Raw genomic sequence first — 27,903 nt, forward strand, 5'->3', positions numbered from 1 at the left:
CGAAGACAAACAGCGATGTTGGATGATTTTGAAGTTGGAGGAGAAAATTAGTTTTTCGCCCCACACAACCTTTCTGACCCGGAACACGTGACCTTTCAACGTGACGCATCACAGCTAGTGCAAGACCAGCATTTGTGTTTATAAAGTATATAAATGTTTATTTTGTTATAAATGTGCGCTGGTTTGTCTAGATCAGACTCTTATTCCTCGGCTGGATCGTGTCGAGACTTTGAAGCTGCACTGAAACTCACATTTGGACCTCAAATTTCAGACTCTCAAAAATTATTTTTATTTGAAATAAATAAAAATAAAGATTTTTTTATTTTTCGTGGTGGTTTTTATTTCTCATCTCTATAAATATATCTAGTAGTAAAGTTAACGCAAGGCTAGAAATCAATGAATCCTTTTGAATCTATCTGGTTTAAAATAGTTTTTGTTTTGTTTAAAATGGAGATCACGATTACATACATCAGAGAAGTACACAGAATAAACCTTTTTTCCAGTCTATTTAAAAAAAAAAACTAATTTGAATCATTAATTCAAACACGTTTAAAACGAATTACTTCAGTGTCTCATTCATAAATATCTGTTTAATTAATTGATGATACACCGTTTTTGAACGAATCTCTCGAGTCTTCTTGAATAAATGATTCAACGAAAAAAAAAAAATGTAACAGTCGATTTTTGCCACCAACTGGAGTAATAATTAGGGATGCACCGATACCACTTTTTTCAGAATCGATCCGATCCCAAAAATTCTGAGTATCGACCGATACCGATCCGAGATCCATAGAGCTTTATCTATAATAATAGTAACATTGAATCATCTTGGAGAGAGTTTCATCGTTGACTGTCGTAACCGAACGCGACGTGCTGTTTGAATGCTGAATGAAGAATGATTAATGATTGACAGCCGCAGCGGAGGGAAAAGTTTACGTGATCTTGAATTTTATGACTTTAATGTTCATTTCTATCCCACATTATACTATAATGGCTTCAGAACACTTGTAATATAGTGCACGAAAACTTTATGGTGCTTTACAATGTATTCGGGGCTTTTGTGGGGCTTAACAATAGCAGAATATTATACGCACAATATTGGATTTGCATCGGCCTCGTCTGACCGATACGCGATCCGGCAAAAATGGCAGTATCGGAGCCGATACCGATGCTGAGTATCGGATCGGTGCATCCCTAGTAATAATGTAATCAAAACAAATTTTATTTTGAAGAGACTCCTTTCACTTTAACCATTTTATTGGTTATTACTTAAAATTGGCAAGAATAAAAGGTAGAAATGTTTATTCCTCAAGTATGTGCCCTTTTTTTTTGGAATCGGAAACGAATCGATAAGCAGAATCGCTATGATTGATCCGATCCCCTCCTCGCGCGGCAGACTGACCTCTCTCAGCTCCTGCGTGACGGTGGCGAGACGCTCGTTCTCCGACTGGGTGTTGGTAAGGATATTTCGAGCTTGTCTCAGCTCAGTCTGCAGCTCCTGCACGCGCTGCTCGTAATACGCCTCTTTACACGCCGACTCCTGTATGAGCGACTCCTCGCGGCTCTCGCCGTCGGCCGCCACCTTCCTGTGGTTGGAGTGAGCCTGGCCGAACGCCTGAGAAACAGAAGGAACACATCCAGATTAATCATTAATCGTGGATCGTTATATATGGGGATGATTCATATTGCCAATGGGCAAATATAGAGGTGGAAACAAGTGGTATACCATCCAAACACCGCACCCAGAAGAGTATAACAGGGTTACTCCACACTTTTTAGAGTAATATTTAAGGCTTTTTAAGACCTGAAGAAATAAAAATGAACAATGTACATTAGGGGTGTGCAATATTGACAAAAAAAAGAGATATCTCAATATTTTCAAAGTTTTGTTGATAATAATGTGTTTTTGTGCTTGGTGCCATGGCTGGTGTAGGCCTGTTGTTGACAGCTGACTCGCAAATATATTAATATTATTCATATTCTATGCGGTGGTCAGTTCACAGCAGTGACAGAAATTAACATTTTTATGAAGGGGCAATATTTGCAACCTTAAATGAATTTTCAGTGGCATTTTTATCTATATCAGGGCTTTTTTCTAAACTTATTAGATGCATGTATCACTTATGTCAAATTCTAACACTCAAATTCTATTAGAAATAGAATAATAACAGTATAGGGCTGTTACCAGTCAAATGAAATCATTATCAACAAAATCCATCTTTGCAGTGCAGAGGGCTTCAGGTAGGCCTACATTTATTTAACAACAGAAATTGAATAATCAAATGTAAAAATAAAACATTGTTGTTTGATTTACATTAAAAACACAAGTTTTTAGGCTGCGGTCACTTTAAGAGCTAATGCACAATCTAATACACTATTATAGGCACACTTTCTTTCTCAACTGCAAGTCCACTTAAGACATAACTGACTGTGTTCACGTGAATACACACCAAGACGGGAATGTTGGCATCATTTTGTGTGTATTTAGCCATTTTTTTTGTTGTCTGTATTCAACTTTCATTAATGCATTGTTTGTATTGGATCTTATTCTTGTAAAGCGCTTTGAGAGAAAATAAAGTTTATTATTATTATTATTATAAGCTTCGGGAGTAGCCTGTATTCGGGATCTAATCGACAGTAATGATGGACGTGTATACTCAAGCATGGCCATTTAAACAGCAGTACAGCTCAGTGCGTTTCACAACAATGCAGATTTCCCAAACCATTCTTCCCAGTCAACCAAACGAGGAAGGAAGTGTTTCCTGTTTTTCCTTCGGGTTCAGGCAACATGTGTTTTAAACAAACTTAAGCACCCTCAGTTGATACTGTAATAACATCATATTGGCGAAACAGATTTGGCAAACGATCCAGTGTGTATTTGTGTTTCTACTTACAATGTGTTTTTGCAGCGGTGAGAAATGTAGCCAATCACAGACATGTGTGCTGATCTTTTCAATGCAATGGCTCTCATTTATAAAACGTAGCGTGCATAGGATGCATACTAAAAGTGTACGTGTGCCTAAAAGTCAAAAATGGCATACGCTAGGGCTGGGTATTGACACAAATTTCACGATTAGATTCGATTCCGATTCAATATTAAGATTATTTTGGATATCAGGTTAGGCTACAATACATGGCAAATTCTCAAGGAAAACAAATTTCTTAACTAATGCTGTAAACTAGGTGTCAGTTGTAGCCTAGCTTCATTTGCCTACTATAATATTGATTTTGTATACAAACACTTAAATTACACTTATTTATTTTTATAATAATAAAGTTATATGAAAAATAAACATTTGAATGGTGGCTGTCATAAAAACTTGCCAGATTTATTCAACCATGCATTAAATATTGAAGAACATTAAAAATTATAGATAATTATAGACATTATAAATTATTTGAACTAGATGTGTTGGGATATTTAACATGCCATTTTATTCATGCTGAAATGATGAAATGAACGAAATAACTCGAAAAAAGATTCGTTCATTTAGCTGAACGAGACTCAAAGATCCGAGTCAGTAAAATGATCCGAACTTCCCACTACTAATCACCATCGGTGTCGCCAAACTGCCCGTCTCCTGATGTTCGTGTGTGTCAGAGTTTACTTACAGGTGCACATTCTCCCGTCAAGTTTGTTTTAATAAAGCATAACTTATGCGTGTGAAGTGGCGTACGGCTCTTTTGTGCGACGGTTATAAATCAAACCCCTGATGATGACATTAGTGGCACTGTATCTTCACGTACGCGTAAAAAGTGAAGTATACTTTGGCCTTCTGATGTCCATTAATTATAATAAAGAGAGTGTATTCACTTTATGAAAAAGAGTTTACAAACATTAACATCAACTTTAATCATTAGCAATGTCAAGATTAATCTTTATAGCAGCTGCTCAGTTCTGCCCTCTTACAGCTCTTTCAGGGCCGGTTTGTGCGAGGGATATAAACGAGGATCCAGACGTGTCTAAGTTTACTCAGAACCAGTTTTTGCTCAGTGTTCTCCGAGTTCTGCTAGGATTTCAGACAGATTTGTAGTGATTATAATGGAAACCCTCTTTGTAAAACTATCGGTTAATTAGTCATCGGCCGGCAACTGAGAACAGTTGTGTGTTTTGTTCTGAGGTGTTGATTCCGTGTTGCTGAAGTTCACGTAAGGTCAGGGCTGGGTTGCTGATGGTATTCAGCATGTGGTGAGACATGCATCAGCAAGCAGAGATCGTTCATGTCTGTGCAGCTCTTCTTCATGAAGCAGAAAAGAAACAGTGAGGAATGCGTAAAAGAGAAGCACGACTCATCCCAAAAAAGGAAGAGGTTGTTATTAAAGGGATTGTTAGGCACAACGTGACATTTATAAGGAGTTTTTGTTGATTATTGCTTTGAACTGGCCATATTATAGTATTTAACTAATGTCCATCAAAGGTGAGTAAACAAACCTTTAACCGATCAATAATTCAGTTAAACTAACTGAATCGCAGACTATCATTAGATAAAGTGTTGCCAAACTCAACATGATGCATGTTTACAGTGATGTCTCCGGCGGGGGCGGGGCTTGGGTCGACGATATAATCGAATATTGAATTTTTTTTAAGGCAATTACCGATAAAATATATTTTACACATCACCCAGCTCTACACAACAACTATAACGATAACAGTACACTGGCACAGAGAGAACAATTTTTTCCAGCTGATGAACTATAAAAACATTGACAGCCAATCAGAATCCATCCTGCTTTAAAGAGTTTGAATATTTAAAGCCACAGACGACAAAACTGCAGCAAGTGCTTATAAAAAACAGATCGATATCATTCGCTGGTGTGGACGCTAACTGTACGTTCACACCGCCACCAACTTGTGCTTCCAAAGCTAACGAACGTCATTCATTTTCAATGGAAGATGGCTTCTCTCCGCTGCAAGGAGCGTCAAATCCATCGGCGTCGCGGTTTGGGCGTTTCGAGCGTCAATCAGAAAGTTGAAAGTAGCTAAACTTTATGGTAATGAGCTATGATGCGGTTCAGCGGCAAGCAGCGGCAAAACGGCAGCAACCAATCGGAATATATACGTCCTTCGCGCTGGCTGATTCCAAAGATGAATGGAAGGAGATGGAGGAGAAGCTAATCATCGCCGTTACTGGGTTTCCTATCATTTATGATATGACGTTGTTTGCATATAGATAACGGTCCAGGAGGGTGTCATGAACCCAAAATCTCAGAGTCCGACGTCTTTTCCGCAAATACAATACTGCAGCACCAAACACAACAAATTCGCGACGATCCATAATGATCCTGTGACACACATTTGAGGTGAGGATGAGCACAACTTTTATTGGAAATATTTACAAACGCTCGTTTTAAGCGGGAATGCAATTCATTTGCTCACGGTAACACCGATTTGACCAATTGCACTAATGCAAATAATAATAATAATTAGGCTATTATAGGGCTGGGCGATATGGCCTAAAAAAAAAATCCCCGATTTTTTCGCAAAAAATCCGATTTACGATTTAAATCGATTTTTTTCTCTCCCTACTTAAAATCAATCTGTAGATGACAAAGAAATTGTTCAAAACAAGTTTTAACTTTATTTTGTTTTAATATTCCCTTCTGGGATTTGATCTCCATTAAAGTGCAATCAGAAACAACAAGCCAAAAAGACAAGAGGACAGGCCCTGTCTTTGAAAACAATGAAAATGTAACATAAAATAAAATGGGTGGATTGGGATTGGGGGGGATGTGTAAAAAAAAAAAAAACTTGCATCACAATAAGTGTATTGTGATTGTCAAATTATTTGATAACTAAACATAATTTTATTAAGTTTACTGGTATGCTACTGTTTTTATTATTGCTTAACACAAATTTCACAATTTCAATACAATTCTTGTGATTTGATTCTGATCTTGATTCAATATAAATTCCTTTGGATAAATATGTACAGTAGACACGTTAATGTGTTAATTGTTCTCCCAAAAAAAAAAAAAAAATCACCTAATGCTGTAAACATACAGAGAGCCCTGTCAGCTGGTATTATTAAAGGTTAAAACTAACTCAAATTAAATATAATGCGTTTTTTATTTTATAATGCGTCTAACTAACATGCGTGCTATGGGTCATTAAAAGCCATCCTGAGGTAAATGTAACGTTACGTGGCATATGTTGTTCTCCAGCTGTTTTATGGACATCTTTCCGCGGTTGAAAAACACTGATCGATCGATTTTATTACATCTCGGTAAGTTAGTAGTAAAGAGTAACAGATGATCGGTTCACGTGCCGCTTGAACTGAGATCTGCCAGCGTTCTTTCACGTCACATTTACAAGCGCCAAAACGGTGTTTATTGTTTGAATTTTGTAATAAAACTGACAGAATCTGAGAGCTGAGAATCTGTTTCATATCGATAGTAACCTTCTCTGTCTTGTCTGTCGGTGTCAGTGTCCTCTTTGCTTCGCGATTTTTCTCTGCGCGAGAAAATGGATGTGTGGCATGAGAGCACTTAAAAAGTGACAGAATTGCGTCTCTCACAGTGAACTCGTGAGAGTTGGCGGCCCTGCAGATTCAGCTTGTAAATGTTTTCGGCGGGTGTGCTTCTGCTGCCGCGGTCTTGCTCATTTGCCATGTTGTTTGTGTATCTCTATCATGGCAAGCGCTGAGCCCGGTCGGAAATACGGGAGCCCAGAGGGGAGCGTCGGCGGTTGTTAAAGAGAAAACCGATTTTCATTCAAAAAAATCGGCGTAAACTACACATTCGAGTTAATCGATAAAATCGATTTATCGCCCAGCCCTAGGCTATTATTCTTTTTTTTCCGACCAAATGTGACCAAAACGGTTATATAAATGCTGTCATTATAAAAGGTTTCTAGTGTCAATGTATTGCTTGTTTTTCTGTTTACATTTCATGTTTACGTTACATTTCATTCTCTCGAATGAAGCTACGTCAGATCGGCCAAAGCGTCAAAAAGCTCCCCGAACTTTTTGACAAGCGTCCTTGACAGGGCAGCCAGAGCTGCTTTGCCGCTCAAGTCGGCGGCGGTGTGTACGTACAGTAATATAGTTATACAGTACTTATCGTTCTTGGAGGGAACGGGTCTTTAAAGTGACAGCAGTCTAATATACCTGCTGTCTTCAGGATCATTAACGATAATCAAACCAAACTTACTGCTCGATTGAAAAAATTCTGTAGCTTTAATAAGAAAAACGTTATATTCATACATTGAAGACTATGCAGTATTTTATTTTTACATTTGATTATTTAATTTCGTAACTATTTCTAACTAAATGTTAAATAGACCTATTGTACATGTCATTTGTATAATAATTCATATTTTTGTTATATTGTATTTGTCCAACTGTTTTTAAGTTGCATCTTTGTTTTAAAATAACTATATTGTGATTTTATATATATATATATAAATAAACAAAGACATTCAGTCATTCCAGACCATGGACGCAGTAACTGCTTACTTTTATGTTAAATTAACAGTGGTTTGTGTGTTAATACAAAAATTATTATTTTACTCATTATTATTTACTTTTAGACTTGTTAAAACAAGCAGAGAAGAAAATAAAAAAAGTCTTCTAACCTGTGTTCTAAAATAGTCTTCTTTTCTGGGAGTCTATAGTTACTTTTGCGTTAGAAATATCAGTATCGGTACTCGGTATCGGCAAGTACACAAATGTAAATACTCATACTCGTATTGGTTTGAAAAAAATGGTATCGGGCCATCCCTAATAGGCTGGATTCAGACTAATGCACAGAACATATCAGATGTTTGTCTTTAGGACACAAATGACTGCATTTACATTAATTTTGAATTGTAAAAGCATTTGGATGCAAGTACATTTAACAGCTTAAATTAAGCTTTCAGAAACAATTCAGAATTGTTGAAGAGAGAATTACGATTCTATGTCTATGAACAATGTCAACATCAACACTTGTGCTTGAACAGCTGTTAGCTCTCAAACAAATGGTCTATAAATTCACGGTTACCCTGTTTGATATGTGGGACACCCACAAGCAACAAGACCAATCCTGAGCTATGAACACAATGACTAAATTTAGCAGACTTGTTTTCAATCGCATCCTGAAAAAACAAAGACACATTGTTTGAAAGAGCTTGAAGAGAAGGATCTCAGCCAGCATCTAAATCCCCACTAACTGACCCACTAACCTATTTACACTCATTTCCATTGGACCAATAATGAAAGCTATACATTTAGTCCTGATTAGCTTAGCATTCACACTGGCATTCTCAACACCGGACCTAAAGATACACACACAAAAACTGCTTTTACAACATTTTTCACGACAGAACATCCAAAACAAGGCAGTGTTCTGGGATAAATGCGCTCGCTGTGTGTGCGACACTGCTTATAATGGTATTTTGATCAACTGAGAACTCAGGAAGAGCTTATTAAATGTGTAAAGGAGTAAAAACAGCGTTAGGAATCCCTCCGTCACACACACACACACACACCACAGATCTGCTGTGAGGAGACGCGGTTCTGATGCCTGTACTGAACTGTGATGAGCAGAAAAAACAAATGTCCTTTTTAGGGTTGGATCTTGTGACATCATGTCCTGTTTTTGGTTCGTCTTTAGTGTGTGTTGCGAGCAATCGCTTCAGGGTTCGTTTTAATTCAACCATACATGCCAAGTATGAAGACACCCTTATATGCTAAATTTAGTGATGCCCGATATATCGGCCATCATATCAGGATCGGCTGATATCGGTTCATTTTTAATGTTATCTTTATCGGCCCGATAAGAAAATGTGTCCGATGTATTAAAGCTGATTAATAATGTATTATTTCCTCCAGCTGAGACACTTCAGATGTTCACTGTTCAACATGATGGTTTTTAAATTGCTTGAAATATGATTGAAATCACAAAAAAAGGAAAGTCTGCAAGCGAAAATCTGTCATATCTGCTACATAAAACTATTTTGAGAACATTATAATTGTTTTTGGGACATGGATTTAATGCTGAGACTTTTGTTTTTGTAATCAGGCTCTCAAAAATGATAAAATTATCAGCCAATACATCGGTTATCGACTTTCAAATAAGGAATTATCAGTTATCGGCCAAAATGTTCATATTGGTGCAACCCTAGAAAAACTTGATGTAAATATATTATAAATATTTGATATTGTCCAGCCTTGGTGTGGGAAGCTCTCCTTTCATTACAGAAGTAGGCCTACTCTTATTTTACCCTTTTATTTTAGACAGACATTAGATTTCACACATTAAAAACACACAATAAATGTCCCACATGTGCTGTTCACATACTGAAGCAACAGCTTTTTACCATTGAGATATAATTAAAAAATCAGCAACAACAACAAAAATAAAAAGTATACAGTGTGAATTTAATCATCAGAAATGACCTTTAAACGAGGTTTTCATCATCCGTCTGGATAAGAGCTGCTCATCCCAGCAAAACACCAGAGCTGATAAACAGTATTTTCATGATTGCTAAAATATAAAATGCAGATCATTTTCCCAAAAAAGGATCCATGTGTGCAAGCCCCGATTGGCTCATATTTTCAACAGAGCTTCTGCATTCGAGAACTATTTGCACAATAACTTTGCTTGTTTACTAGTTAAACTTCTTGACTGACCCCGACAGCAATGTGGGTCATACTGACCGTTTTCAATGACAGACAGAAAGTAGAGCCATCAAAACTGTCAAAAAAAACTCACAAAAATGACTCAAGAACCATCATGAAATTTCAGGAAAGCCAGTCACAACAAAAACTCTTTAAGTTAAGAAAAAAACTTAATACTCTCTTACAAAACTGCGTTCCTAACTTTAAGAGGCTGATCGACAGGACAAATCCCTGAAGCGTCCTCTCTCTCTCTATCACACACACACACACACACACACACACTTATTTCCAGCATGACGAGAGACTGAGGCGTGTTGTTCCACATTCTCATCATTCCCGCTCGGGCTGAAACTCGCTTGGCCGTTTAGGCGGGGACAAAAACTCCCGCAAAAATTCAAAAGCAGGCCTGACTCATTTCACCAACACATGCTTTGAGTACAAAACCAAACTGCATACTAGAACTTGATAAAACTGATCATATCACACATGCATCGCTGGAGAAATGAACTAGCCGGTCGCGATTGATTCCCAAAACTGCAGCAAAGGCCCATTTACACCAGTGGAGGATAACTATACTGATAAAGATGTATATAGTTTTAAAAATGACCACACCACAACTTTAACAATAACTAGGGCTGCACGATATTGAAGAAAAATGATGTATGCGATAACTCATTAAATAATGCGATATTCGATATGCGATAATGCTTAAAGTCTGTGAAATAAACTTAATTATCTTTAAAATTATATAACCTACATTTGCGTTTCACATTCTTTTTGTGACAAGAAAACATCCCTACAGCTTCTGAAAGTGTTTTACTGTAGCATAAGAAGTGTTATTTTAACATCAGTGTAAACCACTGGGTTTAGGGTTCAGGTTATCCTACATTAGGTTTAGTTAACAACAGAAACTGAATGATCAAATGTAAAAATAAAACACTGCTTAGTTTTTTACTGTATGAATTAAATATCATGATTCTTATTAAAGCTAAAAAAATTATTCAACCAAGAACAGCGAGTGATTTTCTCTTTGTCTTTTGTCCAGTTAATAACAATAACGAGACAGAAAAACGATATAGTTGAAATCACTTTCAGCTGATGAACGATAAAAACACTGGCAGCCAATCAGAATCCAGAGCTCGAGCATTTAAAGCATATACTATACAGAACGCTATCGTGTGTTGGAGTGGACGCTAATATGTCATCGTTATAGTTATCGTTACAGTTATCGCTCTTGGTGTGAACGGGCCAGAGTCGAACGTAGATTACTCTTTGAACTCACCAACACAAAAATCAAGCTCACAGACTCTATCTATATATAGAATTCACTCTATATATTATTTTACAAATGCATGTTATATTTGCCTCCATTGAGTGCGACCTCAACATCCAATCAACAACCAATGCATGTCACTTTATGTCTGCATTCCAAAGAAAATCAACTTTATTCATAACCAAGAAAATATTTTAATCACTACAAAGGTTAGTTATTGCTAAAAAAATTTATCAAAAGTTGAGAAAAGACCATTTGTGTCATCTAGTCATCTGCTACATCAGAAACCGTTCTTTATTTTGTTATTTTTCCCGACAAACGCCACAGACACGGGATTGAGAGAAATCATAAGTAGCATTTGAAAAATCTATGCAAAACTCAAGCAGATGAAGGAATCTCAGGAAATAATCATTGGATTTAATATTTCATCTTTGGACATATCCAGTGACACAATGACAGTGTTTCACCGTGTTCAAAAACAACAGGAAGTCATTTCATCAGATCAACAACACAAAGACATCATTTCACCACCACATTTCACCATATCATCCACATCAATCTGGGGGGCATAGTAATATATAACAAATATATTAAATAAACCGAGTGAAATAAATAAAATTTGGATTAAAAGAAATACAAAAGTACATGCCTATAGATTAGATAAACAATAAAACGTGGATAATATATACATTAAATTTTTATATTAAAATAAGTACCGGTAAACAAAATTTGATCGAATTAAAAAAAACAGTAGAAAACGTGATGCATCTTAACGGACTCTAACTATGTTCCGAATAATGCTTCAAACTGGTATTGTATACAATTTGTGTAGAATTGAAAAACGTGTACAAACTTGGTTTATATAATATTTTTATAGATTTATATATATTGAAAATGTAATTCTTAAGATGGAGGGGGTGTCTCCCGAGGATGATCACTTTCCGAATAATGCTTGAAACTGGTAGCCCTATTGTAAACAATTTTTGTATTGTGTATACAATTTAAATTTGGTACAAATTGGGTTATTTATATATAGCCTATATGTGGAATTATTTTATATATTATTTATGTATTTATCTTAAGATGGAGGGGGAGTCTGTGTCTCCCGGGAATGATCATATTCGGTGTCCCGCGGCCTCTCAGAGATTAGAAACCCCCTGGCCTACAAAACCACATCATTTACACCCCAAACACATAATACGGCAGCATTTCGCGAGCGTTAACAATAAACGCGGCGCGTCGCGTCAGTGTCGCAGTTGTGTCCGTTCCCCGTTAACGTTAACGTTACCTCTCTCAGCAGCTCGAGCTCCTGACGCACGCTCTCGCACTCCGCGTCCAGCTCGTCGTACCGCAGCTTGAGCTGCTGCTTCTCCTCCAGCACCGCGAGCCCATACTCCGCCGCCTGGATCTTCTCCTGCGTGGTCTCGGCCAGTTCCCGGGACAGCCGCCGCACCTCCTCCGATGTCTCCGCGGACATCATCTTTAACGGCAGTCGCGCTCAGATCCTCCCGTGCGCGCGCTGCATGACCGGGATATATTCCTGCTCGGGAGCGGGTGATGGATGAGGAGCGTGTGCTTTTATTCCTCCATGACCGAGGATCGATCAGCTCCTCTCCGCTCCGCTCCCCCTCAATAACACGGAGAGGAGAAGAGGCTGCAATCTACTAAGGAATCTGTCGGAATGGAGGATTCCTCCTTGGGCTTTTTTTATGGGACATGTAGTTTATTTCAACCGCTTTTGCGAGGTCACAAATGGAGCAGAAAACTCCCATCCCATGACTCACTGCGGTTTGACAGTCTGGATACCGGAAGCCCTTGTGTGAACACAGGTTCCCTGCGCGTGACGTGGAGATCTCCGTTGAATTCAGTGGAGAACTGGAGATATTTATTTTATGTAACTAATGTGATGTTATTATAACTTGCAGTTGGTACAACATATTTGAATAGTAGCTCAAATATTGGTTATTGAGGAAAATTGTGGTGTAAATTACAAGCAATCAGAATGATGTCATAGACTTTAACGGTCCGTTCACACTCACACCCGTAACGTTTTAAAATCCCCCTTTCACACCAAATGGGACTCATAAAAAAAATAAAAAAAACAGGAATGATTCGTCGACGAATTGTCCGACTCCTTCCACATCCAAAGCGAGAGGAAAACAGGGTCTTATCGCATCGGACGTGTTTGAGATCATCTCGTGTTTGAAATTAAGCTCTGAGACTTTCTCCTGATTTCATTTGAATAGGGAAAAGACTGAAATCATCGGAGTGTGTCAACAGCGCTATATGGTGCTCGTAACATGTACAACAGTCAAATGTAATGCCTGGAAATTAAACATGAATATTTTATCAACTGGAAATGTTCTTAGACCTCTGGTGTTATCTATGGATTAATTAGCATAATTGTACGGTATTGTAAAGAATGTATAAACAAATGCATCATAATTATTGTATAATTATTACTTGGTATCACAAAATCCCCTCAAAATACAAAATATTGAAGTCCCCCTGTGGTGAAAATCAAGTTTTTAATATTGTTTTTAAGTCTATGTGGTGTTTTTAATATGCTTTAAGACAAACCATGTGTAAATTCATAACAGCATTGCTGAGTATTTTCTCCTTAAAACTGCAGTGAACCAAAGACAGTCTCAAAAACACGGTTTGAAATCGCTGGTGTTTCTGACGTCACAAACTACCTTGTAACCAATCAGATCATCGTGTGATCGTCAACGAGTGGATCTCTGAGCTGAGTGAGTGAGTGGAGGTGGGGCTCATTTGCATATTCATAGAACCAAGAATACTAAATGAGGCAAGGGTGTGAGTTACATTCAATCTATTTTAAGGCATGAAGATAAAAAAAAGTTTTAATCTCATTAAAAAAAACGGGGAAAAAAACGTTTTAATGTCATTTTGGTGATCATAGATGAGTTCTAAGGGATACAATTATTGACTACAGGGATAAAAAAATATTGAAAAAAACATACATTACATTGATTACTGAGGAAAAAAAGTTAAATTTGATGTGTTTTGGCCACTTTTGGCTTTTTAGAAAACACAAGTAATGACAATGTGGTAACACTTTATTTTAATGTGACGTAGTTACTACATGTAGCCTACTTACTATAGTAATGAAAGGAAATTATCAATAACTACAAGTAACTAACCCTCAACCTAACACTAAGTACACGTAGTTCATTAATATTACTCAGTACTTATTTGAGTAATGTCACCTTAAAGGTGCAATGTGTAAAAATTTTGAGTATCTATTAACAGAAATGCAATATGACATCCATAACTATGTTTTCAGTGGTGTATAAAGAACTTACTTAATAAACCGTAATGTTTTTATTACCTTAGAATGAGACATTTATATCTACATAACCGCCTCTTTTTATGAATGTCTACGTATTGTGACGTCATGTTTCTACCGTAGCCGAACGCGAACACACAGCGCTACAGAGCACGTTTCGTCATTACCTTGAAAGAGAAGCAGCAGAAAGCTAGAAGCTAGCCATAACACCGTGAGTAGTGACTTTTATCCTTGTCAGTGGTGTAAAATATGTAGTTGGATTGTTTACTGTAACTTAGTTCTTCTCCCTCGCTGTGTTATGGCTTTGCTATGTGGGGATAAATGTGCTGGCTACGTTCGTGAGACAGCTGATTAGTACTCTTGTCATTGACCGTAAAACAGTAAATTTACAGGAATCACCAACCCGTCGATCTTGGAAGCATTTTAAGTTGATCGCGAAGAGTTTTTAAAATCAGAGAAAAAAAGCCTATTGTGTGTAGTAAATGGTGTCTAGGGGATGTGGAGGCGTGCACGCTGTTACAATCATGCCATTTTTGCCGCACGCACCTTTGGGCTCATGCGGACGCGTTGAGTTTAAACAAGGCTTTACGCTTGTAACAAAGTTCAAGGTTCAATATATTGAGGATGGAAGAAGACAAGGGTCTCGTACTGTGACTGGGTCTCGTACACAAGAGGGGTTCTAGCCATCTATCCCAATTTCTGGCGTCCTCCTGCACGAACTTCTGAATCATGGATTTTAACGTGCGATTAAAACGTTCCACCAGCCCGTCTGTTTGTGGGTGATAGACGCTGGTGCGAATCGATTTAATGCCCAACAATTCATAAAGTTTGCGGATCGTACGTGACATAAACGCCGTGCCTCGATCGGTGAGAATCTCTTTCGGGATTCCCACCCGGGAGATTAATTGAAACAGTGCACTCGCCACGCTCTTCGCGGAAATAGAAGAAGTGGTACTGCTTCTGGGTATCGCGTTGCATAATCCACTAAGACTAAAGCAAAGCGATGCCCCGTGCAGATCGCTCTAATGGCCCGATGAGGTCCATACCAATTCTCTCGAAGGGGACCTCTATCAAAGGAAGAGGACACAAGGGTGCTTTTGGGTTGGCCGGCGGATTTACAAGCTGACATTCATGACAAGAGGCACACCAATTGCGCACATTCTCGTGAATGCCCGGCCAAAAAATCGGGTCATTAGACGATTGAGTGTAGCCGCCTGCCCTAAATGCCCAGCCATTGGATTACAATGAGCCGCCTGAAAAAGCATTTCCCGGCGGCTTTTCGGTACTAACAATTGGGTTGTATCTTGCTTTGACTGGGTGTCTTGGGTCACCCGATGCAACTTATCTTTTATAATCGCGAAATAAGGATATGAAAGAGGCCGGTCTGGGCGAAGAGGCTGCCCGTCGATTGTGCGGACCAGATCAAATGCATTTTTAAGCGTTTCATCCCGGGACTGCTCCAGAGGGAAATCATCACGCTCTGAAAGATCTCTTCTTTCAATTCCGCTCCGTTCCTCCAAAACAGACTCCGATGGTCCCGGAACAGCCTCTCCCACCTGAGCAACCGCTTTCTTCCCCTGCTTCCTTTTTGTCCCAGAAGCACCCGCACACAAATGTCCCAATAAAGTTTTGAACCCTGGCCAAATGGTCCCCAAAATCAGCGGATGCCGGTGATGCTGACTAACTGCCACCTCCACATTATGCTTTAGTCCCCTGAATTGGATAATGACTGGCACTAAAGGGTATTCCATCACCTCCCCGTGCACACACCTCACCTTAACCGCGCGGCTCCCGATGCCTCGGATTGCATCAGGCTTTGATGAATCGAGGTTTGGTTACAACCTGAATCCCCCATAGCCTGATACGTACCCCCCTTTATACTCACAGGTATTTGGTACAATCCGCCATGACTGGGGGCAGCCTGCGGTGTGTCGGGAACCCTGACCAGTGTCCCTACCTCCATCACTGGACACTGGTCGACAAAATGCCATTGCAACCTCAGGCCTCCATCTTGGTGCTGGTCTGGGTGGAGCCGACCCTCAGAACCTAGGAGCAGGGACTGGAGGAGAAGAAAAAACAGAAGGAAAAGAAGAAGAGAGAGAGGACGTTGGCAGCCTGTCACCGGCCCCTGGGCACGCCACCAGCTGGTCCTCCGCCAATTGGATCGCCTGGTTCAGCGACGTCGGGTGGTGGCACTGGACCCAGGCAGCCTCGTCACGAACTGCTCCAGCAGCACCTGATCGACTATTCCCTCGACGTCGCGATCCTTGGCCATCAGCCACTTGCGGCACGCATCCCGGAGCTGTTGCGCAAACACGAAGGGTCGGCCAGACCCCCCGAGTTCCAGCGTCCGGAACGCTGTCTACTCTCCTCAGGGGTCCGACCGACCCGCTGGAGAATCGCACACCTCAGGTCCTGATAGACCAGGAGGTTCTGGACTGGCAGTTGTTGTGCGGCGATCTGTGGCTCTCCGGACAGCAGGGGGATCAGCCGCATTGGCCAGTCCGAGAGGGGCCAGCCCCCAGCCTCGGCCATCTTCTCGAACAAGTCGAGGAATGCCTCCGGATCGTCGTTGGAACCCATTTTCTGTAGAGGGATGGGTACGGCCGAGGCGGAAGCTGGTGTTGTTGGGCTGGCCCGAACCTCCCGGTCCATCCAGCTCCGGAACAGCTAAAAGCGTGAGAATGTGCGTTCCTCCACACCAATTTCATGTCTGGCGTACGTGCATTTCTCATAGTTTTTGTCCGTTGGCGACTCTTACAGGCAATGAAGTTAAGTTGCAAACATTACACAGCGAATTGTTCTACAAGTCTATCGCACTACCACCTGTGGGAAGCATTGCTATTAATTTGCAATTTATAAAATAATTTACATGTATTGTCACACGAGCCTTATGGGAATATTCTATCAATTATGCAATTAAGTAAGAACATATAAAAGCATATGCAAATTGATACAACCCTTAGTCTATGGCAATGGCAGCTTTGGCCTTATTAGAGGACATTGCTAATGGCAGAATCCGAAGAGAACGAGTTTTTAGGGACCACAATGATTATCTGGCCCAGGATGATGACTGGCTTATCAGCCGTTTCAGATTTCCAAGGGCTATCCTCTTGGAGCTCTCTGCGGAGTTGGGTCCGAATCTAAAGAGAGAGATAGCGAGGAGCCACTGTCATGAGTGATCAAACGGAAGCAATTGCAGTTAACTCTTTTATTTAAATGATGAAATAGAAAGGCAGTCCAAAGTCCAGGCAAACAGGTTAGTAGCGCTGGGACTCCGATGGTCAGATGACAGTGCAGGGTGCAGTGGTAGTGTTGGTGAAAATCCAACGATGAACAGTAATCCAACATCCAACGAACAAGAACCGGAACAAGAGAAGCACACGACTGAACGAGACTGGGAACACACACACCGGGAACCACAAACAACGATCTGACAAAGGAGATGAGAAGTTGATCAGAATATATACACATGAATGATAGACTGCAGCTGGTGATGGGTGATTGCTGACGAGCGCTGATGAGCGGCACGCCCCTCTAATCAGCACACACACATACAATAACAGAACCACGAGACAAGGAGCAGACATAGGATTTACCAACCGTGACAGCCACGCAATACCCGTTCCCTTGCAGGTGCTGACAACACTTGGTTTCCTATCGGAGCGATCGACTGCACACACATTGCTCTAAAGGCGCCATCTGAAGAATAATTTGCATATGTGAATCAGAAACATTTCCATTCAATAAATGTGCAGATAATATTGGTTACCTTCGTGGCAGTCTTGTAGTAAATCCGAGTCTCCCACAGCAGCAGATACTACTCCAGAGAGTAAGGTGTCACCCATAATTGAGCCAACTCTCTGCTCAAAGGGTGTAAGTTCATCGACCCCTTTACCACTGCCTGTTCTGCCCACACTTTGTCAGTGCGCAGCAGTTCTCCATTTAATGTCCAGCTTTATATCAGACCATTTCTTTTTAAGGTCATTTACAGTGCGACTTTCAGATCCCACCGCATTGACGGCATCAGCCAAACTCTCCAACTCATATTTTTTCCTTTTGTTATTAATTCCGGAGGACAAAGTTCCAAATATTTTTTTTTCTCGTTTCTACCTCCGATAATAGCATCTCCGATTCACTTTCTGTAAAGTTTTGTTTCTTGCCGCTTGCTTAAGCCATTTCTTACTCCTTTCTTTTGCCAAAGTGGACTCATTACCATATTTAAATGTATTTAATTAAGGGAGGAGACTGGGTGGGGCGTTGTGCTCGTGCAGGTGCGCTAATTTTTACGTTAACTGGCATGTAGAAAGAGAATATGCGTGGGATCCTTCGTACGCAGAGATTCATACATCTGTTTTTTTTTTGTGCGTACACACATTTACAGCTTTGTCAATGTTTTAGTATGAATTCAACGCAAGTCTTTGTACATGAGGCCCCTGGTGATTGTTGACTCTGTCTGGGACCTGATCAATGTTGTCTCCATGGCAACTTGCTGTGTATCACTACGACAATCCTGCGGACTGAGGCACCTAGATTATGGTGCTGGCTTAGCGACTCTCCAGGCCTACACATACATGAACTCTTACATATATACACAGATATCCATCCGCCCCACACCCATCCCTCGCCTTCGCCGCGTCGTACCCCCAGTCTGACAATCGGGTCTGTGACCAGCGCCGAGAATGGCTGCAGGACCGGATGGCTGCTTGCCTGGGCTGGACTACCTCCATCCCCCACTCCCCACCCCTGTTGCAAGTCTTGTTCATGTTGTAGAGTGTACTGATTATGTGCCAATGTTGCTGAGGTGTTTTTTTTCCTGTTCCCACACTGTACTCCTTACAGGAGCATAGTCTGGGGGTTGCCTTTTTTTTCTCCTCACCTCTCCTCATGTCATGCTGTATTTTTCTCAATTCCCTGTCTTCCTGTCCTGTCTACCCCCGTTGTCATATTGTATGTTTCTATGGACAAGTTTATGGCCAATTTCGCTGGTACTTGTGACTAAGTGACGATAAACGGTTACTACTACTACTACTGCTACTACTGCTACTACTACTACTACTATTACTACTATAAATCCCATCACATAAAGACTCTTTCACCTAGATATCATCATATAGAGACTGTGTCTGTTCCCCGAATTAGGAAATAAAAAAAATTTCCAAACCCATCAAAGGGTAAAAATTTAATTGATGTTCAACAAATAAAAAAAACAGAAATAATACAAATGAACAATTGATAAAGCTTGGGTTGCTGAATATTCGATCCCTTACTTCAAAAGTACTTACTGTTAATGATATGATTACGGACTATAACCTAGATGCACTGTGTTTGACAGAAACCTGGCTAAAACCAAACGATTACATTACTTTAAATGAGTGCACCCCGCAAGATTACTTATAAACATGAACCTCGTCTGAAAGGCAAAGAGGGAGGTGTTGCTTTAATTTTTAGTAATATTTTCAAAATTACTAAGAAGTCTAGGTTCAAATATAATTCTTTTGAAGTGTTAGTGCTTAATGTAACAATATCTAGTGTAAATGATAAATCACATTTAAGATTTGTGCTGGCTACTGTATACAGGCCACCAGGGCACCTTACAGACTTTATCAAAGAATTTGCTGACTTTCTATCAGAGTTAGTACTGGCTGCAGATAAAGTCCTAATTGTTGGTGATTTTAATATACATGTTGATAATGAAAAAGATGCATTGGGATTGGCATGTAAAGACATTCTTAACTCTATTGGAGTTAGACAACACGTGTCAGGACCTACTCATTGTCGTAATCATACTCTAGATCTAATATTATCACATGGAATCAATGTTGATGTTGTTGAAATTCTGCAGCAGAGCGATGACATCTCAGATCATTATCTAGTCTTGTGTAAACTTCATTTAGCCAAGGCTGCGAAGCCGACTCCGTGTTACAATTATGTTTGACCTATCACTTTTGCCACAAAAGATTGCTTTATCAATAATCTTCCTGATCAGTTTCATCATCTCAGCATCCCAGATAGCTTAGAAGAACTCAATATTGCAACAGAAACTTTTAACTCTCTCTTTTCCAGCACTTTAGAGACAGTTGCTCCGCTGCACTTAAAGAAGATTAAAGAAAATAGTCCAACGCCCTGGTACAACGAGCACACTCAGGCCCTTAAGAGAGCAGCCAGAGAAATAGAACGCAACTGGAAGAAAACAAAACTTATTTTGGTATTTCGGACTGCATGGAAGGAGAGCTCGATTGCTTACCGAGAGGCTTTAAAAGCTGCTAGATCTGCTTATTTTTCAACCCTATTAGAATAAAATATACATAATCCTAGGTATTTATTTGAAAAAGTGGCTAAACTAACGAAAAAGAAGGCTTCAAGCCCGGAAGTTTCCAAGAAACACAGCAGTAATGACTTTATGAACTTCTTCACTTATAAGATTAATAATATCAGGGACAAAATTATAACTATGCAGCCGTCTACTACAGTATCGCATCAGGGAGTGCATTGTAGTCTCCCTAAGGAAAAATTTGATTCATTTGTTGCTATAGGAGAAGAAGAATTTTGCAAAATCGTTAACTCATCTAAATCGACAACTTGTATGTTAGACCCTACCGACTAAACTATTGAAAGAGATGCTTCCAGAGGTCATAGATCCTCTTCTCAATATCATTAATTCGTCTTTGTCTCTAGTATACGTACCAAAACCCTTTAAGCTGGCTATGATTAAACCTCTTGTTAAAAAAACGCAACTTGATCCTACAGAACTAGTCAATTACAGGCCGATCTCGAATTTGCCTTTTCTGTCAAAGATATTAGAAAAGGCAGTATCCTCACAACTGTGTTCCTTTCTTGAAGGAAATGCTATCTACGAGGATTTTCAGTCTTTTAGACCGTACCATAGTACTGAGACTGCTCTCATTAAAGTCACAAATGATTTGCTCTTATCATCCGATCGTGGTTGTATCTCTCTATTAGTGTTACTTGATCTTAGTGCTGCATTTGACACCATTGACCACAACATTCTATTAAATAGACTAGAAAACTATGTTGGCATTAGTGGAATTGCACTAGCATGGTTTAAATCATACTTATCTGACCGTTATCAGTTTGTAGCAGTAGATGAAGAGATGTCTTCTCAGTCAAAAGTTCAGTATGGTGTTCCACACGGCTCAGTACTAGGACCGCTGCTGTTCACTCTGTACATGCTACCATTAGGAGATATCATTAGGAAACATGGAATTAGTTTTCACTGTTATGCTGATGATACTCAGCTCTATATTTCTTCAAAACCTAACGAAACTTACCAATTCAAAAAATTAACGGAATGCATAGATGATATAAAAAATTGGATGACTGGTAATTTCCGACTACTAAATTCTGAAAAAACAGAGATTCTAATTATTGGACAAAAAACGTCCTCACGTAATAACCTAGAATACTGTCTAACACTTGATGGCTGCTCTGGCAATACCTCGTTGTCGGTTAGGAACCTGGGTGTGCTCTTTGATAGCAATCTTTCATTTAAAAGTCACGTGAATAGTATCTCTAAAACCACCTTTTTCCATCTAAAAAATATATCTAAATTACGTCATATGCTCTCAATGACAAATGCAGAATAATTAGTCCATGCGTTCATGACATCAAGGCTAGTTTATTGTAATGCACTTATGGGTGGTTGCCCTGCACGCTTAATAAACTACAGCTGGACGCAGCCGCTATAGTTCTTACCAGAACCAGGAAGTATGACCATATTAGCCTGGTTCTGTCAACCCTGCATTAGTCCTTCACGTCTATTGCGATCTCAAAATACCGGCCAGTTGATAATACCTAGAATATCAAAATAGGCTGCTGGCGGTAGATCCTTTTCCTATTTAGCACCAAAAAACTTTGGAACAATCTTCCCAACATTGTCCGGGAAGCAGACACAGTCTGTCAGTTCAAATCTAGACTAAAAACACATATCTTTGGCTTAGCATACACATAACACATTATAGACTTCTATAATTCAATGTTAGGCTGCATGGTTTAGATCAGCTGGAACCGGGAACACTTCCCATAAATCCTGATGTACTTTGTACATCATAAGAAGGATGGCGTCTACGCTAATATTTGTCTCTCTGTTTATCCCGAGGTTTACCGCAGTCCGTTGGATCCAGGCCGTATCCGGATCTGATGATGGACCTGCGCCTGGACACGACGACAACGCAGTCCTGAAGTGTCACTAGTCTCTCCCTTGTGAAGGTCTCCTTCCCTTTAACTCTGTACTGATAAAACATTGTGGGGATAATTCCGATTCACGTGGCTACGCGGAAGCGATAAATAATTCTCAGAGCCACCAGGCACTGTTTTATGCAAATGAGCGTACGGATCGCATTAAAGAATTTTCTGTTAGAACGGTGTCGTGTTAGCGGCCCCTAAGTTAATAACTAACGATCGTTGTGACGGAAGTGAATCAATAAAAACTAACTTTAGCTGGACAATAACTTTATTCTAGAGCTGTGGTAAAGCCAAAACAATCTCGGTTACTTTAATTTCCTATTATCACTGTAAAGCTGCTTTGAAACAGTCCATATTGTTAAAAGAGCTATATAAATGAAGGTGACTTGACTTGACTTGATTAAATAATGACGATGTACTAAAAACAGAAACGTTTTTCCTTTGATATTTTCGTGGGCAGACGACAACATAGGATGACCACCTCTCCCACATTCTGCGGGACAGTCCGGAAATTGTGAGTTTTGTCCCGCAAGACACAAATAGTGTCCTGCATTTCAGTTATGTGTGAATTATTATTGGTCTTTTTTTCATCCCATAAATTACAATACCAAAGTAAGAAATATAATAAAAACGGTGCCTGGCATTTAAAAATCTATTTGTGCAGCCGTCATGTTCTAGCTGCGGAAATAACCAACCAACATACGCAATCGTGGAGAGAGGTTTTTTCCGCTGATGACAACTAAATGGACAGCGCAAAGAAATAAGTGCAGGCCTCATCAACGTCTGTAAAAACAGCTATAGCAGCAAGAATTTCATCTCACATTCTGGATAAGAACCTCAAGAGCTGCTCAAATTGATAATTTAAAGCATGCAATCATCAAATATTTCCAACGAACATGCACCAAACCGATGCCATGGATGCTCGAGTGCCACCTACAGAAATGGTCGAGCAACTACGGAAAAACCGGCTAAGCAGAGAAAGTTTAAATCACACCTGCTAGCGCACTTAAAATGTTTATGTACTAGGTCAGTAGGCGGTAGAGTACACTATGTTATGCAGCTGTTCGAACACATTCAACCCCAATAGCATCTACTCTATGAAAGCAATCTGGTCAATTGTGTTTGACTACCTCTGGAAGTGGCCAAAAATAGATAGCTAAAAAAAAAATTGGTAGCACTTTGTTTTACAGTCCTGTTTCGCAAGAACATACTATGTACTTATTGTAGTAATGACACTAACTAGGTACGCACCCTGAACCTAGCCCTAAACCTTAACCCATGTAGTTACCTTACACTACTAATTACTTTTGTGGTAAGAACACTGAGTACATTGAAAGTGCACGTACTGTAAAATGAAGGGTTACCAAAAAATTAGCCCCTTTTTACACCACAGTCCACTTGTGATTAGTGATGGCAATTTCAAAACACTGCTTCATGAAGCTTCAAAGCCTTTACGAATCTTTTGCTCCGAATCAGTGGTTCGGAGCGTGTATCTAACTGCCAGTCACGTGATTTCAGTAAATGAGGCTTCATTGCGTCATAACTGTTTCGAAACTTCAATGGTTCAACCGCTGAGAGCGATGATCTCTGTCAACCCATGAATCATGAGGAGTCACTGAGAACCAATGAACAAGTGTCTGTGGGTTTTACCTGATCTCTGATCAGTTTTATACAATTGTAGACATTAGTATAATTACAATGAGGTAGTCTTATTGGCCAGTTTAGTTGAGCCATTTCTAGGACAAACTAAACAAACCCTGACAGTTGATTAAACACATTTACACATGATAATCTTGATAATTGCATTTGGAAGATTTTACTTTCAGTAAAAAAAAATTCAATATATTGTAAAAGGTGTTATGCATTTTTGGGCTGGGTTTGTTTCATTTACACTGTTCTGACCACTAGGGGTCACATGGAGACAGGTGTTGGATTGTTTCAAAGCCTCGGCGCATTATGGCACATTTGATTCAACTGTTTCAGTGTTCCACAAAGCCTCGATCTGCCCGTCACTACTTATGATCTGATTTACAAAAATGCTTCTTAGTACCAGGTGTAAATTAGGCCTTGGACCGCTACCTCTTTGGGATACAACAGTTAAGGGATTAATGCTGAAAGCAGTCTACTTTCAATAAACATTACCGGGACTAGCCTGAAAGAACTGGAATAAAATCTGCACTCATCCTTTATCCCAAGATATGATTCCACACTTGCATGACTGTAAAAAAGCCAACAAGTGACCTTAGAGGGGTTTGGGCATAAATAGATGCAGTTATCCTAGTCCAGCCACAAAGTTGTATGTAAAGCCTTAACTTGATATGTGTAATGAACAGGGGCCCCAAGTTAACAACTAGAACTTGGCAAATAGTAAATTTAAATGGCTTAGGCAGACACTTGGCTCGTTTAGATCAAGACAAGATTCTCAATGCACAAAAGAAAAAAAGTTTAGTAGTGCAGCCCTAGAAGTCAAACTGAGAACAGTCATGAAACATACAACTCCAATCAGAAATGAAAACCAAAGAGAAACATGTTGGGTTTCATGAGGTTTATTCACTAAACTAAAATTCACTTGACCAGGATAACTTCTCCACTAGACACCACAGTTTGCCCACTAGAGATGGTCTTGATGTGCGTGTCTCTTCCTGTAAAAAGAGGTAGAAGCATGAGGGGCTTTTAAATAAATTCTCAGTTCCTGAAGTCAACTTCCAGCAAGCACTCACTTTTCCTTGTGCAACTTTGCTCACAGGAGCCAGAGGAGGGATGGCACACCGCTGTACTACAGTGGATGAAGATCTAACATAGGGGGAAAGGTTTAAGCCATAGAATTCACTGTAAAAAGCACTAATATTAAGGGTTGAGGTAAGGCTGCAGAGCATACAGTTTCCTGCAGAGGAGCCAGTGATGCTGGATCTACAAATGTGAACATCTTCACAACAAAGCGCTTGTAGTGGGTCGGGAACTGAAGACCAGATGATCCAGCCACTGGAACCAATGTGGTCAGGTAACGATCATCCTGGTAAGGGCATCTGAAAGGCACAGAGGCAGTCAGAAATGCCTTACAGCACACTAGATGGATAAAGACTGGCCTTACTCACCCATCAACCAGAAGATCCCATTGGGGTAGACTGAGTGGACTGGGGGTTGATGTGGCCCAGCAATGTCCCAGCATCAGGACAATGTTGGGGTCGGTCCTCTCCAAAATGTGCACCTCAACATACACAGGCTCACGCAGGACTTTTGTAACTGGATAATCAGCATCACTGTAGTAGGACGTGTACGCCTCGTCCCCTGAGGAAGAATGCAGTGTTTAACTAGAAACTGGAGTTTTAGAAAGGCTTTAGGCATACTTGGGACAAACACTTACCTTCTGCACAGCCTTTGGTGACACATTGACCATTTGCCAGTCTAAGCTCCACCCTGAGGGGTCCAGGAGCAGCTACTGGTGGAGGTGGAGGAACGGCGTTGACCTCCACAACTAGAGCTTCCACAGAGGTACCAGAGTACCTACACTGGAAGAGAAGCCTGGACAACGAACAGGAAGCTTGTAGCATTTGTCAATGATTCACATTTATGATAAAGCATACACATTTATGATAAAGCATACATCACTTACTCAAAATGACTGTCCCTTGTGATGGAACCAAGTGGTCCGATACCCACTTCATATGAGGAGGTCATTCTGTTTTCATACACCACATGTCCACTGTCCTCCTGCAAATAGTAACACTGTTGGCATCTAGTCCATTCTAAGCCATGCAGAACAAAACCACAAGCAGTTACTCGCCATCATGCTTGTGCCACACGCAGTGACAGGGAACTGGTATATAGCAAAGAAAGGTGTGGATCCCACAGGACTGCAAGCTGGATCAGTTCCACCCAGGAGACGGACTGAATCCAGGCTCAATCGAGGCAGCGTAACATCTCTAGCCACCACTACCACAAACTGACCATCTCTTATACACTGGACAGTCACTGGAACGAGTTACAAGAGCAGGTTATTGCTGAGGATCAGTTTAACACGAACACCTTTACATTGACTCAACACTCTTACCTGCCTTCCCATAGTAACACTGCTGTCCATTAAAGCAGCAGTTGATAGCAGCACACTCAGCACCACTGATACCAGGTGGTCCACATTGGATCTGCTCATAATCAGCTACAATACATTTGTCAAGGGGCTCTGCCTTTGCCACTGCCTGATTAGGCTGAAACTGCAGACTAGCTTGTTGAACCTGCGGAGGAAACTGTTGACTAGCTTGCTGCTGAGGAAACTGTTGACTAGCTTGTTGAACTGACTGAAGAAACTGTTGACTAGCTTGTTGTTGAACTGACTGAGGAAACTGTTGACTAGCTTGCTGTTGAACCTGCTGAGGAAACTGTTCACTAGCTTGCTGTTGAACTGGCTTTTGAAACAGCTGAGGAAACTGTTGACTAGCTTGCTGTTGAACTGGCTTCTGAAAGTGCTGGTCAGTTTGCTGGAACATCAGAGCTTGAGGATTCTGGGGCAGATCACTCCACTTCGGAACAGCATGACAGAAAGCACAGAACCAAACACAAAGTGCCAGAGACTGAACAGCACACCAACTTCCTGCCATTGTTCCACAGCTAGTCACACTGCTGAGATGCTACCCTGCGGCCTTTTTATACTCTACAGTCTTGGGCTAATTAATGATAGCCCCTCCCTCTTCATTAGCAGTCATGATTCTCCAGACTTGCACGAGTGGGAGTTTATGCAACTAGTTGATTCTATTGTTTCTTAAAAGTCAATTTTTCTTGCTTTTCCACCCCTTTGAACATATTTAAAACCACATTGAGCTGAATTCAGAATAGTATGCTAGTACTATTTCTGCCACTCTGAATTCAGCCTTTTTTATCCTTCAGTAGCTGAATATTATATTAGGTGTTTTAGCTATTCTGGATTTTTTTTTTTTTAAACACATCATAGAGTTCTCATGGCAACAGGCCTGTATATTCAGGTTATGATTACCGTGTGTCGGGTGTCTGTTCCCCGAATTAGGAAATACAAAAAACTTCCAAACCCATCTAAGGCTAAAAATTTAATTGATGTTCAACAAATAAAAAAACAGAAATAATACAAATGAAAAATTGATAAAGCTTGGGTTGCTGAATATTCGATCCCTTACTTCAAAAGCACTTATTGTTAATAATATGATTACGGACTATAACCTAGATGCGCTGTGTTTGACAGAAACCTGGCTAAAACCAAAGGATTACATTACTTTAAATGAGTGCACCCCGCAAGATTACTGTTATAAACATGAACCTCGTCTGAAAGGCAAAGGGCGAGGTGTTGCTGTAATTTATAGTAATATTTTCAAAATTACTAAGAAGTCTAGTTTCAAATATAATTCTTTTGAAGTGTTAGTGCTTAATGTAACAATATCTAGTGTAAATGATAAATCACATTTAAGATTTGTGCTGGCTACTGTATACAGGCCACCAGGGCACCTTACAGACTTTATCAAAGAATTTGCTGACTTTCTATCAGAGTTAGT

General features: G+C 40.1%; 2 protein-coding genes across 3 annotated transcripts in view; both read right to left on the minus strand.

The window, feature by feature from the left end:
• bicd2a (BICD cargo adaptor 2a) overlaps positions 1-12,565 on the minus strand; it is a 42,762-nt gene extending 30,197 nt beyond the window's left edge. Inside the window, exons 1-2 of one of the 2 annotated variants that reach the window (XM_077230281.1) lie at positions 12,161-12,565; positions 1,403-1,615 (exon numbers count right to left, since the gene is read on the minus strand). In XM_077230281.1, the coding sequence (XP_077086396.1) occupies positions 1,403-1,615; positions 12,161-12,352 (405 nt within the window). In that variant the 5' untranslated portion in view covers positions 12,353-12,565. The remainder of the gene's footprint in view (positions 1-1,402; positions 1,616-12,160) is intronic. The other variant, XM_077230280.1, reaches the window with a different exon arrangement.
• A 12,385-nt stretch (positions 12,566-24,950) lies between these two features.
• LOC143738242 (zona pellucida sperm-binding protein 4-like) lies at positions 24,951-26,676 on the minus strand (the record flags this gene model as incomplete). Its single annotated transcript, XM_077230268.1, has 8 exons — positions 24,951-25,029; positions 25,108-25,180; positions 25,266-25,413; positions 25,483-25,675; positions 25,752-25,909; positions 26,001-26,098; positions 26,172-26,359; positions 26,439-26,676. Coding segments are annotated over 8 exons (1,173 nt in total), but the record flags the coding sequence as incomplete, so codon positions are not given.
• Between the last annotated feature and the right edge of the window lie 1,227 nt (positions 26,677-27,903).

This window comes from Siphateles boraxobius, unplaced genomic scaffold (assembly GCF_051911475.1).
Source record: "Siphateles boraxobius isolate OS27281-9 unplaced genomic scaffold, OSU_SipBor_1 141, whole genome shotgun sequence".
NCBI lineage: Eukaryota > Metazoa > Chordata > Actinopteri > Cypriniformes > Leuciscidae > Siphateles > Siphateles boraxobius.